Raw genomic sequence first — 17401 nt, forward strand, 5'->3', positions numbered from 1 at the left:
CTTCCTTCCTTCCTTTCTATCTTTCTTTTTATTTTTTTAAAACCAATTGTTACAAACTAATGGGAAGAAAAGAAAAGCTATAGGATCATCCCAAGCCTTAGCTGAGGCTAAGATGGAGTTTGAGTTCTGACTAAAGACTACAATAAAAACAATCCTGTTTTCATCACAGCATTCAAAAATAAATTCCACTCAAAGGAAAAAAATAATACAACAATGCTCTCCACCGGAGAAGCAATAAGTTTGTGTGCCAAGCATCTTTTAATACCACTGTGATATTTTTCCCCTAAAAGTTGTTCAGTTTGTTTGTAATTATATCTGCGATGAAGAAGCCCTGCTTCAGAGAAGCGATACAAGACATCTCTGCTAGTTTAGTGTATCTCCAAATAACTTTGCATCCAGTGAAAGTGACTCTCCATTCACACCTGGTCTTGATACAGAGTTTGATAGTTTTATTGTTAAAGGGAAGCTGGGTGGGCACAGGCATTTCCTCGACAGTAAGAGTCTTCCCAAACTACTGCTAAGTACGTAGATCGTCCACATACTTTGAGGGGAAGCTATAATTTGGATGTTTAACTCACAGACCTCATACAAACAGGAACAGAGCCCAGGTTTGGTTCTCCCCACCCCCACCCCCCTTGGTTGATATTCCTATGCTCAGTTGCAGGGATGCTTCATCACAAGGACCTTAAATCGTGCCAGTTCAAGTCTCCCTTTAAGACCTGCTCAGCAAAGAGCTGTATTCCTAAGCCTTGGGAAGAGAAATAGACCAACCCAGACAAACCCAGGTCCAAGAAAGTTTCCCCCAAGACTCCCCCAAAGAGTGAGAAGTCAGAAAGGATGTGAGAGGGCCTGATCCTCTGCTGGAGAGGACAAATCTAAAGCTGCTTAGGAGGGTATCTATGGAGTGTGGAGTTTCTCTGAAGGCAGCAAGGAGAGCCGAGTTGGCTGAGAGTAAGAAACACAAAGTGGAAGGAAATAAAGAGTAAAGCACTTGTGAGCCACATTTTTACCCTTCCCAAAGATAGTCTCAAGCATCTGACCCCACCCCCCCACCCCAAACAAGCTTCAGGGATTTCACTGCCGAAAGTTCCCTGGCGCCCTCTCCTTCCCTCTCTCCTGCCGCTTGCAATCTTCTGATTAGGGTTAATATATTATGTCCTGATATGGCAGATTAAAAATGAGATCAATAAATGCCTAAAACAAATGCACTTTTGAAATGTCCTATTCAATCTGGGTCTTTAAGGGTGAGCTGGGGAGGGGGGAGGGAGGAAGGGAGAGGGGGCGGGGAGGAGAGGGAGAGGGAGACTGAGAGAGAGAGAGAGAGAGAGAGAGAGAGAGAGAGAGAGAGAGAGAGAGAAGAGCGAGCTGTGGAAAGGACCACAGGAAGAATCAGTTCAGACACAAACACTGTAAAGGGGAAAGATGTTCTTAGGTACCTGGTCTTTGTAGTCTGAAATATGCTTTAAACAGCAAGAACAGCTCGGAGCTACTGTTGGTGGAGCCCTGTGAGCTCGTGTGTGTGTGTGTGTGTGTGTGTGTGTGTGTGTGCGCGCGTGAACTTGTCTTCGCATCATCCTGGAAAGCAAAGAGACCCACAACATGGGGCATTTTAGAGTTCAAGATGTAAACTTGCTTTCTCTGAAGGATGCTTAAGCAAAGAAAGACAATCAGAGTCCGAAAACAACCTGGGTCCTGCTTGCCAGGAAATTCAAGGCAAACTTCAATTGTAGCCACCGGCTCCTGCCCCTGTGCAGTCCAGAATCGACACTATCCTGAAGTAGAAAGAGACCTCTCGGCTGTTCCTACCTCATTGCAGCACATTTAGAAATGCCCCTGCTGAATGCGTTTGCCAAGTAATAACCTGTGTTATTAAGGTGCAAATTGCAACTTTTAAGTAATGATTGCTAATAGTCTGATGTTTACTGCTACACAAGGACATCCATGAAAACAAAATCTGCATTATTCATCTCCACATTCAATAAACAAAATAAATTGAGGGAGATGCTCTCTCCTGTGAGCCTCCTCACAAAAAAAAAAAAAAAAAAAAAAAAAGACCGGATTATCAGAAGCTACCACAAGTCCACAAGAAAAAAAAATAAAAAAAGCACAGAATGGCTTGGGGTGAGCAAAGGCAGGAAAAATAACTTACAGGCGTGTTAGATATTCACAGGGATGTGATTACAGAAGATCCCGTGCTCAACTGCGACTGGCCGGGCATACTATAAAAATAATTCTATACCACTGAAGTGAAACCTCTGCTACGTGTGTATGCAGACCACACGGCCAGGGTTATTAGGAAAAGTAATGTGAGAGACCATGCCTATGGTTTTTTGAAAATTCAAGCACTCTGCTTCCTATAACGTGCAAACACATGTAGACAGTTTCTTTTTTGTTCAACCTTCCTGCCATCGTCTTTTTATCTTCCCTGAGATGAATTGGGGGGAAGGATGCCAGGGCAGATTCCTGAAGATTTCCAGGTAAGAGCAGACACATTTTAATGATAAGCCAAACATACAATCAAGAGAATGAGCCGAGCACACACATACAGTCACGATAGGGGGATATGAAAGCTGTTTTTTAAACTTTCCTCCTGGCCCCAAGAGCTAGCAGTGTGGAAGAGTGAAGCTTTAGAAAATGAGGACCAGGGATATTGCCAGGAGAAATGTTTCCTCTTAGCTGTTTACTTAAAGAGAATGGCCTTCCGCATATCTGCGCCTCCAACCTGACATACATAGGAGGCAGTGGGAGGAATCTAAAATAATAATAATAATAATAATAATAATAATAATAAACAGATTAAAATTCCCCATCACTTAGGATATCATCCTGTGGCTGAGTTTAGAAGACCTGCTTTATTAGAAAGTTTCGGCCACCAGGGCCTTGAAACATCACCCTTAGGCCGAATGGAGGAAAGAAACCCAACAGCCTGGAAGAGTTCTTGGGAGAAAAAGGTTCCAGGAGAGCTTCAGCGCTGGTTCCCAGCCAGGCTTTTTCTATCTTCTATTATTCATTAATCAAACTAGGAATCAAGCTTTCAACATCGGTCCACAGGAGTAATCACTTACAGTTGTGCGTTGTATTTAATTTTAAGCAGTGATAAAAGTTAGCAGAGCTACAGGCTGAGAGGCACCCCCACATACACCCCTTCCCCGCATGGTAGCTGACTGGGGAAATCTCACTCAGCTAACTTTGCCTCACTCATCCTGAAACAGCCGGGCACTGGTGACCTTGGATGGGAAGAAGAAACACCACGGAAAAAACAACCCATCTTACTAATATATGAACAGATAAATACCATGGAGCAGGGGGACTCACAGTGTATGAGATGAATTATCCCATCTCAGCTGGAAAAGGATTTCTGTTCCTTCTAGGGAACATGATGAGAATCATGGCAACAGTCTTGCAAAGACACTAAGAATCCAATCGGCCAGAAAACTGAAAGTATACTCACAAGTTTCTAACACACACACACACACACACACACACACACACACACAAACACACACACAGAGAGAGAGAGAGAGAGAGAGAGAGAGAGAGAGAGAGAGAAAGAGAGAGAGACTACAACAATAAAAAAGTAGCCAGCATCAATAGATACCAGCTTAGCGAAAGGATCTAATTTAAATAATGTGATACAGCGTCATTTTCTGCACACCTGGATCTCCATTGATCAGTGGATAATTATAATTAAAGTAGAGCAATTCTGAGCAAGGCACTTTTTGTAATGAGCTTGTGAAAGGAGACATGTCCAGTCATTCTGCTAATTTAAATTGCTGCCTAGTTCTTGATGGCCTTTACCGGAACTACAAGGAAGGGAAGGAGAAAAAAAAAAAGAAAAAGAAAACAGTTTTCAGGGCAGTATCATTTCAGCTGGACTGCAGCCCAGGGTTCTCTTTCGGGACAACAAACAACAGGGATGCCATCTCTGATAATCCAGCCACACGTGAACTTGTGTTGCTAGCACTGATTGCAGCAGGCAGACTCTTAGGAAGTCTTGAAGGCCGCCACCCACCCTCAAATGGTCAGATAGTCAAGCCGAGTGCGAGAGTTAAAAAGATACAATAAAATAAGAGAGCTATTGTTTCCAAAAGAAGTAACCAGAGTTGAGAAAAGAAACCCCCCCTGCCTAGACAAGTAGCAAATGTGTGTGTGTTGCTAAGAATATTTTCGTTATTTTGCTCTGAGAGAAACAATTGAAAATTCTTGAATGGAAGCTTTATAATAAAGCAACTCAGACCTACACATGGCTGAGGAAGCGATTCTGCACTCCCGAGGGAAGGAAACTGGATTTTCTGAAGCACACGTATTGCTCTTTAGGATGGCACCAGGCAGCCGTGAAGCGTTATGAACTTGGTACCTTGCATGTTCAGACACTGGTACCCGCTTTCCCCAGATTCCTAACTCACTTCTTCTTGGTGACTTTGCAAAGTTTACCCAAGTGTCCTGGGGACTTTTCCCGGGTTTGACTCAAGTTGGAACAGAGTAAAATAAAGCTGTGGTCTCCGGATCAGTGTTACCCATTGCCACTCAAAGTCAGAGGAGAAAGTCAGAGAGAGGAAGCAGGGGAGCCAAGGAAACGTAAACTTTGCTAAAGCCCCATCAACTAAAGGATACAAAGAAATTAAAACGCCCACATTAAAAGCCAACAAGATAATGATTGTGCATTTCTCTCTCTGAATGTAGAGGGCAAAGCTTGCGTCACTGCCACTCGGAGTTACCATGGTGAGTGATTTATTGATATATATCAGAATGAATAGATCAAAGGCAGTGAGATGACAGGTGATCAATCAAATGTCAAATCAAAACTAGCAATCGAGTGGAAAGCTGATTTTTCAGTGGGTGGGTCTGGCAGGAGAAAAATGAACTTTCCTGTTCCGATTCCGAGAAACAAAACCCCAGCATACTATTAAAAAAGCAATTAGGCAACCCAAAAGGGAAAAGGAAAAACAACAACAGCAACGACAATAACAACAACAGCAATAACCCTGAAGATCTGTTGTGGGACCTATTGAACGGATCTGATCCTTAGGAGAAGGGTCCCTGCAAAAAAGAATTCCACAGGACAGCTCCTAGGGTGGTAGTCAATTCCACAAAGTTTCCAAAGCTCTATCTGGCAGAGAAAAATCCAAGGCTGTTTAAATTTCTATGGGGTTCTCTCCCTCCATCCCCACCTGGCTTTAAGCAAGAGAGGGAATGAGATTTCTATAAACGGGGAAACCTTTTAGAAAACACGTCCAAAACCCCACTCATTTCCGGGGGTGCCTTTTAGACTTGGCGACCAATGCTACACCCTCATGGCTCACAGCTCCAAAGCCAGCCTGCAGCCCCAGGCTTGGCCATGCCACACACTTGCAAGCCCTGAGCCCCAGCGACTGGAGACACTGTCCCTGGAGGCCAGAAGCCATCAGCATTGACCTCTCAGAGGGAAGAGAGGGGGCTATCTCCCTCCCCCTGCACCCCAATTCCAGAGGCAAGAAGCCAGACTGGGAGAAAAAGTTAGGGGTGGGGTAGAGGGTGGAGGGAGGAAAAGTTTAAACTAGGAAGGTTTGGTGGGACGCTTCCCCGCCACCACCACCCAGAGGGAGCCTGGAGAGGGAAAGATTGGGGAAATCCTTCTGGGGTGATGAAGAGGGCACCCGCACGCTAACCCTCTTGAAAGCGCCAGGGGGTGGCGTCCCCGCCAGCCCCAGGCCAGGAGGGCGGGCGGGCGAGCCGCTGTGCGCCGGGCTCGGGGGCCGGGCACCCGGAGCGGAGCCATCTCTTACCTGCCGCCCGCTTGGGTGCCTGCTGTTTCCTCCTTGGCATCGCTCTACTTAGCTCCAGTCTCACTTCTGGCGCCCCAGCCCCGAGCCGCGCGCGGGGGCCGCAGTCTCGCTCGTCTTTCTGTGGCTCCTAGGACGTCACTCGGCCTCTGTCCCCCTGACGATCCCCCTGCCAGCGCTCCAGCGTGGGGCCAGAGACCCCCTCTCTGGGTGGCAGATATGTGGCTCACGCCTGCTGCTTGCAAGTGGAGGTTGGTTCTGCCTTGTTTGTTTGTTTGGTTTTTTTCCCCCTCTCTTTTTGTTTTGCTTTTGGATTTTTTTTTCTTTTTTTGGTTTTGCTTTTTGCTGTTTTTTTGGTGACTGGTGAGACACTTGATTTCTTTATTAAACATCCAAGACGGGGTTCAGATGGCAGGGATGAGGGGCGCACACGCGCCACGCGCACACTCGCGCTTAAAGATAAGGGGAAAACAATCCCGGGAAGACAGTGGATTTCTTCTTTTTCTTCTTCCTTCTCTTTCCCTCCTCCTCCTCTTCCTCCACCTCCTCTTCCTTTACCACCTCCTCCTTCTCCTCCTTCTCCTCCTTCTCCTTCTCCTCCTCCTTCTCTTCCTCCTCCTCCTCTTCCTCTTCTTCCTCCTCCTCCTCTTCCCTGATCTTGATGGCGGATTCGCGCTGGGGAGAGATCACTCACTGTAGGTTTGTTGTTGCTGTCAGATCCCCGTCTGTGAGTGATATGCGAGAGGACAGGAGCGGGTTTGGGAAAGACAGAAAATCTGGAATTCACTCACACACACACACACACACACACACACACACCACACACATACGCACACGCACGCTCGCTCTCACACACACAAGCACTCTCGCTTACACACACACACACACACAGACACACACACACACACTCACTCACACCCCCCACATATGCTCTCTCTTACACACACACACATGCACACACACACACACACACACTCGCGCACACACACACACAAGACAGGGCGAGGCGATGCCAGCAAACATCGATCCCGGCTGAACAAACTGAACATTAACAAACTCCTCCTCTTCTCCCTGCGACCTGATGACAGGGAGAAATTTACTCCCCAGCCGCAGAGCGCCAGGCAGAGGGAGTCTATTAAAGGGACAGTGTCCCGCCTGGGAGAGGAGCTGGAGAAAGAGGACCCAGCCGGCTTGGCTGCAGCCCTGGAGGCACCCACCTCCTCCTCACTGGGGCAGTGGAGTGTCCCCCTGTCTAGATGCCCCTCCAAGAGGAAGAAAAGGGGGAGTGGGAAGGAAGGGGGCGGGGCTCTGGCAGAGTTGGAGACTGAGTTAGAGTTGGAGATTAGAAGGGGACAATCTAGGTTTGCTTGGGAGACAGATTAGGGAGATGGGACTATATCCAGTCTCAACCTGTTCCCCAGCAAATAACCTCCTCTCACTGTGTAAGTTCACATTGCTTTACTTTGTGGAGTATTGGGAATTTTTTTTTTTAAACTTCTGCTTCCTGGGCAGACTAATTACATAACCTTCATTGTGTTTCCTTCCAATGCTGATATTTATTGAGCACCTATGGTGTACCTGTTTTACAGTCACCGCAGTGACAGAGAAATCCAGATTGTGGCTGTTATCAAGGGTGAGAGGAGCCACATCTGAAACAACTTGCCCCCTGGTGGTGTCCAGTCACTTCCCAGAGGTCTACCTTGCTGAAAATTTGATGTCCACGTTTCTCTATTTGATTTCTTCGCTGGGCTCATCAAGGAAGGTGGAGGCTGTGCACAGCTCGCTCTTTGGGTAATTGCCTCAGACCTCACTAGATTATAAGTTCTTAGGGAGTTGTGCCTTCGTTTATCGTATTCTATCTCCCAATGGTGCCAAACAGAAAACATAGAGCTTCACCCCCAATAGTGCAATAAATGAAGAGGAAGCAGGGCATGCTGGGAGTGCAACTTCAGAGTGACCTGGATTGGTTAAAACTGAGTGTTGTGTTGGGGCTGAAAGAGGAGTCTATTCTGGAGAGTCTATTGTAGGTGAACCCCCTCCCTGGGTACCACTGCACACGGGGAGGTAGGTACCTTTCAGCACATGTGAACAGGATGACCCTGGCCTGAAGACGCTTTCCTTCCTTCCAGTGGGGTAGAAAGTCAATGACAAGTGGGAAGGCAGCAGAAGGAGGTAGAGCTAGGAGCCTAATGAACCTGGTACTGGGCATTGAACTCAGGATACCGTACATACTGGGCAGGCAAGACATCATACATGCTGGACAGACAAGGCACAATGTATGCTGGGTAGGCAAGGCATAATGCATGCTGGGTAGGCAAGACATAATGCATGCTGGGTAGGCAAGGCATAATGCATGCTGGGTAGGCAAGGCATCATGCATGCTGGGTAGGCAAGGCATCATGCATGCTGGGTAGGCAAGGCATCATGCATGCTGGGTAGGCAAGGCATCATGCATGCTGGGCAGGCAGTCTATCACTGAGCTATGTTTCTGATCCCCTTTTCATTTTTTTCCTTAAATGTTGAGACAGAGGTCTTGCTAAGTTATTCAGGCTGACCTTGGACTCATTCTTAGATAGGTCTTCAAACTTGGGATCTTCTGGTCTCAAGCTCCTGAGTAGCTGGGCTGATAGGCCTGAGCCACAGACTGTCATGAATCTGGAGTTTGAAGAAGGAAGGATGTTTACCAAGTGGGGCTGCCTGGGGCAAGTCACAGATAGGTTCTAACCTTGGAGAAGGAGGAAGTTGGGCGACAAGGAGACTCTTGAGAGGGTGGCCCTTGGTGTAACATTAGAAGCTCCTGTTTCGTAGCCCTCCAAGCCCACAGAGGCCGTTATGAGGATGTGCTCACCTTGGCATTCCGAAGCAGGTTTTGTATCCTTAGATCTGCTTACAGTTTGGACCACACACTGCTTACTGGAGATGAGTGTGGTCCAGTACAGTGCAAGGTGCTTGCTTGGCAGCATCCAGGCATCTAGACACCAGGCCCCTCCCTCTGCTCTGATGACAGAACGTTTCACAGACATTGCCCAATCTCCTCTAGAGCCCAGATTTTCCCTGCTTGGAGACGGTCACCTTGGATTTTCTAGACAGGAACCTTGCTGGATACGGGTCTGGTTCTGGAGTTGATACATTGAGCACTTGGACTCCAGTATCTCATGCAAACCACTTGCTCCTTACAGTCTGAGAACTTCTGCCCAGAGACCACCTTCTTCTTCTCCTTCTTCTCCTTCTCCTTCTCCTTCTCCTTCTCCTTCTCCTTCTCCTTCTCCTTCTCCTTCTCCTTCTCCTTCTCCTTCTCCTTCTCCTTCTCCTCCTTCTCCTTCTCCTTCTCCTTCTCCTTCTCCTTCTCCTTCTCCTTCTCCTTCTCCTTCTCCTTCTCCTTCTCCTTCTCCTTCTCCTTCTCCTTCTCCTTCTCCTTCTCCTTCTCCTTCTCCTTCTCCTTCTCCTTCTCTCCTTGCTCCTCCCCACTATGTATCCACTGGTAATGAGGCTTGACCAATGAAACCTCAGATGCCTCCCATATGCCCCTTACCTCTTGCCACCCTGACCCTTCCTCACGGGCAATTAATTACCAGCTATGACTAGTTCAGTGCAGTCTTTTGCAGCAGTACTTTTGGGCCACAGGAAATATAGCTCACCGGGCCCTACCCATCAGCCACAACGTGCTGTTATTGTCAGTGCTTGCAAAGTGCCAGTTAGTCATCGTCAACAGCCCCACACAAGTCTCTGCCCCACACGTGTAGTACAAGTGATTACATCACCTGGCCTAAACCACCCAGACAGCTCCCACCCCTTATTACAGCCTAATTCTTTGGCAACGGAGGCAGCAATCCTGTATGATTATAGCTAGCAATGTTAGCAAAGAGGCATTAACCATGGTTTCTCAGAATACATTTGGAGAAAGCTCCAAACTTGCACATACACCATAGGACACACTAGAGGACCAGGAAACACGGACTTAGGAGAAGGGGTGGGTTGTAAGGGCTCATCATGAATTTGCCATCTTCTCTGGAAACCTGTTGCCCTGGGATTCATATCATGCTCAAAGCAGCATTTGAGAAACTTCTGTGTTCTATATAAGGGATACAAGGGATTGTCCTAAAAAATAGGAGATGGTAGGATGCTGTTCTAGTTAGCCTTGGCTGTCAGCTTGACACGAATGTAGTGTCACCCGGGATAAGAGAACTTCAGTTGAAAACTGCCCAGATCACACTGGCAGAATTGCTAATTGATATAGGAGGGCCCAGACCACCATGGGCGGCACCACTCTTAAGCACAAAAGCCTAAGCTGTATAAGAAAAGCTGCTGAACAAGCCAGAGGAAGCAAGCAGAGTCCCTCTGTGGTCTCTGCTCTAGTTCCCATTCTAGAACTCTCCCATGGCATCTCTCAGGACAGATGGACTGTAAGCTGCGAGCTGAAATAAGTCCTTTCCTCCCCAAGTTGTTTTTGGTCGTGGTACTTATCCCAACAGAGAGCCAACTGGAAGGGTGTATGCATAGTGACATACCTCTAAAAACCTATTGCAGGGACACCTAGAGTACCAGAGGACAACAGAAAAGGGAACTTATTGGGGCTGGGTCTTGGAACAAGTAGGTTCAGGACTCTGGCCCACAGCCTTGCTCCCAGGCCGCTTCTCACCTTCTCAGACACCTCTGCAGCTTACTGTGTTTTTATCAATCAGTGGAGACTTTCGGCAACGCTTTTCACTATGGGCACTTTCTGCAGTTTCCAGCCTATCTTCTGGCCTTGCTTCTGGAATGTTTTCTCACTGAGTTGTATTTTCCCTCCAATTGCTACTAATAGAAGGCCGTGCTTAGTCACCAACAAAGGAGACACTGTCTGTGCCAGGTAGAGGCAGAAAACAGGAAAACTCAGATGTCCCCGAGCTGCGAGGACTTAGCCCTGCGGAATTCTGTGTCACACCAGGAGAAGTGCGTTCTCTTTCAGACCCCCTTCATTTAGAGAAAGTTGCAGTTTAACACTGTGTCTCTCCTAGGCCCAGGACCTGATAACATCTATTCTTTTATTTATTTCTCATGTGTCTATGTCTGGGGTGCATGCGGGTGCGTGCGCTTTCACGTGTTGATGGTGCATGTGACATCAGCAGTCCTGCCTGGTGGCTCTCAACCTCACTCATTTAGGCATGCTCTCTCAATGCATGCCTCGCAGAGCTTGCCAATGTGGGTTAGGCTAGCCAGTCGGCTTCTTCTAGGATGCCCTGCCTCTAGCTTCTGAGAAGAACTACAGATGGGTGCCATGCTCCCTGGCATGTCCCTGCATTCTGTTTGATTAAAGCTCTTGCCTCTATACTTCATAACAAGAATCTTACCTGTAGAGCCATGTCCCTACTGGCTCTTAACCCTGACAATGCAGAATTCTGGGAAAGCCCAGGGAGTAACCATGTGTTTAGCTGGGCTTTCGCAGGGCAGTTATATTTGCTGAATTAAATGGGGGAATTGCCTTCTGTGCCATCAAAAGACACTGAGTTGGATCTGAAGCAGTTACCTGAAGTGTATGCTTAGTGAAGTATAAAAAAAGAAAAAAAAAGTCATGTATTTAAGGAATAAGAAATAAGACTTATGGTTCAGAGGGAGGCAAAGTATGAAAATATATTTGGTATGGTTTGAATATGTAATGTTCCCCCCCACACACACTCTCATGGGCTTCACCTTGGTCCCCAGGTGGTGGTGCTGTTCGGGAAGGACATGGACCTTTGGTGTTGACATAGAGCATCACTGTAGGGCCTGGTCTCTTGTTTAGCCCCAGAGACTCTGCGTCTTCATCCACCAAGACGCCATGAATGCTGTCCTGCCTTCTCCACCATGACCAGACCACTCCCTTAATTTGGAGGCCCAAAGAAGTCCTTCCTTCCTGAAGTTGCTTCTGGTCACAAGAACAGGTAGAGTGAGAACCAAATGTGTTGTAGACATTTCCAGAATGGAAAAAAAATTACTGAGCACATATACATCCCAGCACACGAGAAACATCTCTCAAGAGTCAAGTCTTACAGCAATGCTGGGTTTAATTCTGGGAGATTCAGCTTCCTGAGATCCGGTGCTCAGACTTTAGGATGAGTAAGGACATGAACAGGTTGGCAGGGCTCAACCTCTGACCCCACAAGAGCTCTTTTTTTTTTTTAATATCCCTAGTGACTATCAGAATTACCTGGGCACTTTAATCACCATCATCATTATCACCATTATCACCATCACCACTGCCACCACCACCTAAAGACAGAGAAGTCCAGGCCACACCCCAGACCTAAACATGAGATCTAGAGCACGCCCAGAAGATCGTTAAGATTGAAAAGTTCCCAGGCAGTTCCAATTGAATGCCAAGGCATGAGCACCTGTCCCATCCAGAAGCAGAGCTGTATAAGAGGGACATCATGTGTGGAAGGTTCTTCAGTAAAAGGTAGAAGGCATCCGGTCGAGGGTGGGTTGCCAGGTCTTCCAGAAAGACCCTCAGGAAGCGTGCGAACACCCTGTCAGGCCCATCACAGCAAAGGGATGCTTTGATGGCCTCCTCCCTCTGACTCTCTCACTGCCAGGCTCCAACCCAATGCAATAACCATTTGCCAAGAGCCTACTTTACCCGGGATCTGCTGCTTCTGGGCATGGGGGTGGCTTGGGAGACCTCATTTTGCCACCATGCCCCCTGCACAGGCTTCTGCACCCATTCTCCCCGCCCCCAGCAAAGCTCTTCCTCTTCCAACATCCTGTGCCTAAACCAAGAGATGCCACTTCTTTTGGACCTCACCCTTGCCCTGTTCCATTTCATGCCTTCCTCATTGTTTATCCTCTGTTTCTTGTGGTTGAAAATGGGCTTGAATCACCAGTGATCTCAAACATGGACCAGTCTTGCTGCAAGGGAGAAAAAAAAAGTGGTACCACGTCTAAACAGTTGTTTAGGCATGTCAGCAAGGAAAGACACACTCTGCACAGTTCAGGCAGGTTGACATGGTCCCCAAGCCAACTGTGGTCTACTGCATCTCTGTAATGGATGCCACCCTGTCACCACTGTCTCCCTTTCTTCTCTCACAGGCTTCCTTTAAGTACCACCTCTTCCAGAAAGCCTTCCCAAATGGATAGCCCAGGATTCAAGCTTTTTTCTCTCATATAAATATGTGCCAGAGAAGACCGACTTTTGTTTGGATATCAAGGTCATAGCTGGACAGCAGCCACAGAAATCTCCTGATGGAGGGGTGGGGCAGGGTAGCATTTATATCTCGTGTCCTGATTATCACAGTGTTCTCACACACACACACACACACACACACACACACACACACACACACACACACCATGCTTCAAGAATAAAGAAGCAATATCCTCAAACTCTGCTACATATTATAATCAACTTAGTAACTTAAAAACAAAAACAAACACCAATGTCCAGAGCTTACATCCATCAGCCTGTGGGGACAGAATTGGGGCACACCTCCACATACCATAAAGCTCCCTGGTACTTTCAATGTGTGGCTAAGTTTGAAAGTCAACATACCTTATGCTTCCACCCCTGAGGCTATAATTCATTGCCCTTTTTCTTATACCCTTTAGCTCACTAAGCTCTCTCATCTAGTACTGTCTCTTGAAAACATTAAGTGCAAGTCTCTGGTTCTTTTCCTCCCTTCCGCAATAGCTGGTGTAGATTCGTGCTGTCTGGGACAGTCAGATCAAGAAGACCCTGGACAGAAGATAGGAAGAAAAGAGGTGTTGTACTGGGCTAGAGAATACGACTGGATCATGTCTCATACCAGGGTTAGGAGGACAGAAAGTGTCTCTGTAGAGACAGCTCTTACCCTGAGGTCTAGAGGACCAATCAGGAACAGAGGCCTGAGGTAAGAAGGGACTCTGGACTCCAGAGAGGAGAGGATGCTGTTTGTTCAGACTCTATCAGGGAGAAAGGAGCAGAGAGGCTGCAGGGAAATTTGGCTCCATCGCAGAGAAGTTCCATCAGAAATCAGACTTCTAATATCCAATTGCACATTATACATTCAAATTCTAATCCACTCATGGATATCCTGAAAACATCTACCTCATTCTAGATGGGCTTCTGAAGAAAGGATTGCTGGGTCTGGTAGCTCAGATCTGAAACACTAACACCAATCCAAGGTCAGTCTGAGCTACAGAGTGAGTTCAAGGCCAGCCTCATCCCTGAGGGAGTCTTTATCTCAAAACAAACCGACAAGGAAAAAGAACCCAAGGGGCTGGGGATGTGGTGAGAACACACCTTGTAGGCCCTGGGATCAATTCTCAGTACCACAAAAAAATAAAAAATGAAGTAAATAAGACAAGGGAAAGTTGATATAAGCCTAAGAAGAAAACCTTAAAAGTTCTCCGATTCTGTTTTAAACTCTCGTGGTTCGGTAAATGTGGGGCTTTCTGCAATGGTAGTTAAGCATCACGTATGCCTCCAAAGAGATGGTTGCCAAGTGCACAGGCCTGGCACGAGGAGCTGTGACATCTCATGTGACGTTTCTTCTGCCTTTCAGTTGGTTGCTGGGAGCTGGTGACAGTGTTTTTGTTGCTGATGCTGAGGAATCGAAACCAAGGCCCTGGCGCACTCAGCCATTGCTGGAGTTCATTAGCCACAGAGAGACACTAAGTGGCTGTAAGGATCAGGGCAGCTTGGCAGCCATGTGACGGGCAGCCTTATAAGTCCCAGGTACCAGTGTCGTTTATACGACATCAAGTGTGCTTTAAGCTGCACACTCCCAGGACTCATTAGAACTGTGTGCCCAGTGGTGCCCCTCAACGCCTCCGAGCAAATAGAGAATGATATAATTCTCTCTGAGAACACCTCTCTGTCTTATCTGCAGCATGTCTTATCTATTATGATTAGGGCATTAAGCTCCCATCGGCCTTAACATTTCATGAGATTCTACCCCACTGCTTGCCGGGATTATGTCAAAGTGTCTTGTCCTGGATGCTGTTTTCACCCAATAATACAGCTTGTCTCTTCTCCTTAGGCAGTGTTGGGCTACCAGCGAGGCCCAGCAATCCAGCTTAAGGCGAGTGAGCACTTGGAAGGCTGCCCTAAACCCTCTTCCTATAAAGCGTTTGTGTCTCGGTCTTGTTTCCCCCAAAAGAAAGGTTTGGGAAGCCAGAACTAAAGATTTCCTTGCAAACAGCATGGTTGAGAAACGTTGATAGAGAGCTGTCTCCAGGAAGGGAGAAAGGAAAGAGGGAAAAAAGGGGGTTAGGGGGCTTACAATGCAGAGGAGACAGAAATCAGGGTCTTGGAGAAGAGCTGGAGGAACTGGGAGACAGTATGGACCACAACTTTCCCGTAGTCCCTCTGGAGGACAGGAGTGCTGGGGTGTTTATCAACCCAGTTGGCCAGCTGTGATGTAGCACTGTTCCAGGTTCACCATCCACTCGGGTACCGGCCCCGTGGTGGTTATGCTGATACCTACGACATGGCATCATCCATAGAGGAATGTCTCCACCTGTGATCCTCAAGAGGGCTGTGACAGAATGGAGGCCAGTGACTAGAGCAATCCTACCTGTCAGCCTTAGGCCAGGCACGTGGTGAGCCTTCAGTAAACATCTCTGACAGTCACCTGCCTGGTTAAACTTCTGCCATACCTATGCTGGCTACAATCTTGTTCAGAGTTGGCCTTTAGAATAAAGTACTTATTCCCTGCTTCTAAGTACATTCTTGTATTGAGTTGGCCTCTTTTCTGCCCCCACACTTGCCCGCTCTGAGACCTCCCTCCTCTCTGCATCTACACCCACTTGACCGTGGAACAGAGCTCTTTAGGACTGCTACTTCCGCTTTGGAAGAAAATAAGGCATGCACCCTGACACTTACATGGAAGTCCTTAAGCATGGGGATGGGTGTGGAATGTTCAAAATTAGTACTGCCCCCACATGTCCCAGGACACAGGATCACTGGGAGTTCAGATTTAAGCATACTTGGCTACTTATACTTGGGCATTGTTGTTTAAAGTGGGGGAAGGGAGTGCTTAGAACCGTCCTGTGTGAAATGTGATAATTATACCATTGGGTTGTTAAGAGATTAGGGAGGATCTTGGGAGCAAATGTAGATTGCTGGTACAGCGGAAGCAATCCTGCATCCTACGCCTTTTGATTGACTTGCAGGGAATCTCTTGATTTTAGCTTGAATCTCGGGGCTTCCTGTATGCTAGGCAAGCCCTTTCCCACAGAAGGCTCTCTCTGCACTTGTTGATAGTTCCTGTGGGTAGGGTACCTGGCTTATCTACATGAGGTCCACTCTGTACCATACTGGGAGATAAACTCACTTCAGCTACATCTTCAGTCTGCAAAGTTAAATCCCAGAAGGTGAGAGGCTCATGAGGACTGGCCCTGGCAATGGAGTGTGCCAATCCAGGCACCAGAGGAGGACTGGCCTGTGGGCTCCATCCGTCTGTCCATCCAGAAAGCATTCTCAGTATCCAGTACTGTTTGTCAGGCCGAGTCACCTGCTGAGGACACAGCATGTCACGGGAACCTGCCTGGCCTTTGAGGAACCTGACAATGAGATGCAGGACAGGCCGGCGATAGGAGTGACCTTGTAACCATGGCAACAGTTATGAGTGACATTTATTAAGCACATGGCAACAAGTACTGTTTCCATTGCTTAAGCATAAACATATAATCGGCTTTAGAGAGGATTTGATCAGGCTCGGTGCTACTGTGGTCTCCATTTCCTCCTCCGAAGGAAACTGAGTCATGGGAAGATTGGGCGACATAGCCAAGTTCACAGAGATAACAAATGTTGAAGCCTGAGTTCCCAGGGCTGGGGTGTATCTCAGTGGACAGGATGCTGGGCTACCATGTGAGAAGCCCTGGCTTTGATCCCTAGCACTATATAAACCAGGTAGGGTGGCACAGGCTTGGAATCCCAGCACTACAGAGGTGCAGGCAGGAAGATTACAGGTCTCCTGGGCTAGGAGTTTAAGGGTAGCCTAATCTACTTGAGACCTTGTCTTAAAAAAAAAACAAAGAAAGAAAAACAACAAAAACAAAACGAATCAGAAGCAGCCTGGATTCAAACTCTCCTGGTGTGTGAGCTCGTGACCTCAAGCATGACAAATTCGTGGTAATGTCATGTCCCCCACAGGTCCTTTGTCGCCCGATGATGTCGCTTATGTTCAACGCCTCATTCTCTCCTAGGCCTTTGAAGAGACTCCTGGAACCAACCCCAGAGCTGCTGTTTGATTTTGTGGACCTGGGTTGAGAGTCAGGGAATCACAAATTTCCAACCTGTCACTTGGTGACACTCAAAGCTCTAGGCCAGGAGACTGCACATGGTAGTGTTGGAGTGAGAGCACAGAAGATTTAGGGTACCTGGGGGCCTTGCAGTCTCATTACCTCACAGGCAGCACCTAGTGTGTGGAGACCGCAAGAGCTGTTGAGTAAGACACAGGCAACCCCTTCCCCACAAGAGGTTGGCCTGCTCACATACTGAGAGGCTGATGAGAAGCTGAGGTGAGGATGGCTGTGCTGAATTCCCAGTCTGTAGAGCAGAGTGTGCACGAATGCCATCAGGCTCTGCTCTAAAATGCTGCATCGAGCTTCAAGGAATTAGGAGGAGCTACTCAGGAAGCTGAGGCAGGGGCATGAGGAGTTCAAGGCTAGCCTGTGCAACGGAGTGAGACTATGTCTCAAAA

The 17401-nt window shown here is 47.6% G+C and overlaps 1 protein-coding gene and 1 long non-coding RNA gene across 7 annotated transcripts in view; one reads left to right on the plus strand and one right to left on the minus strand.

Moving 5' to 3' along the window:
- Nucleotides 1-6048, minus strand: part of Tshz2 (teashirt zinc finger homeobox 2) — a 449321-nt gene extending 443273 nt beyond the window's left edge. For 3 of the 6 annotated variants that reach the window (XM_085832108.1, XM_085832112.1, XM_085832115.1), the window contains exon 1: nucleotides 1437-1985. In XM_085832108.1, coding sequence (XP_085688234.1) covers nucleotides 1437-1608 — 172 coding nt within the window. In that variant the 5' untranslated portion in view covers nucleotides 1609-1985. Of the gene's footprint in view, nucleotides 1-1436; nucleotides 1987-5765 lie in introns of those variants that run through there. The other 3 variants (XM_085832118.1, XM_085832119.1, XM_021181955.3) reach the window with 2 other exon arrangements.
- LOC115029361 (uncharacterized) lies at nucleotides 5788-15421 on the plus strand. Its single transcript, XR_003834918.2, has 4 exons — nucleotides 5788-6013; nucleotides 7352-7553; nucleotides 11445-11662; nucleotides 14258-15421. It is a non-coding gene; the product is annotated as an uncharacterized LOC115029361 (long non-coding RNA).
- Nucleotides 15422-17401: the final 1980 nt, after the last annotated feature.

The sequence above is a fragment of the Mus caroli genome, unplaced genomic scaffold, assembly GCF_978045245.1.
Source record: "Mus caroli unplaced genomic scaffold, Mus_caroli_1 scaffold_2, whole genome shotgun sequence".
Lineage (NCBI taxonomy): Eukaryota > Metazoa > Chordata > Mammalia > Rodentia > Muridae > Mus > Mus caroli.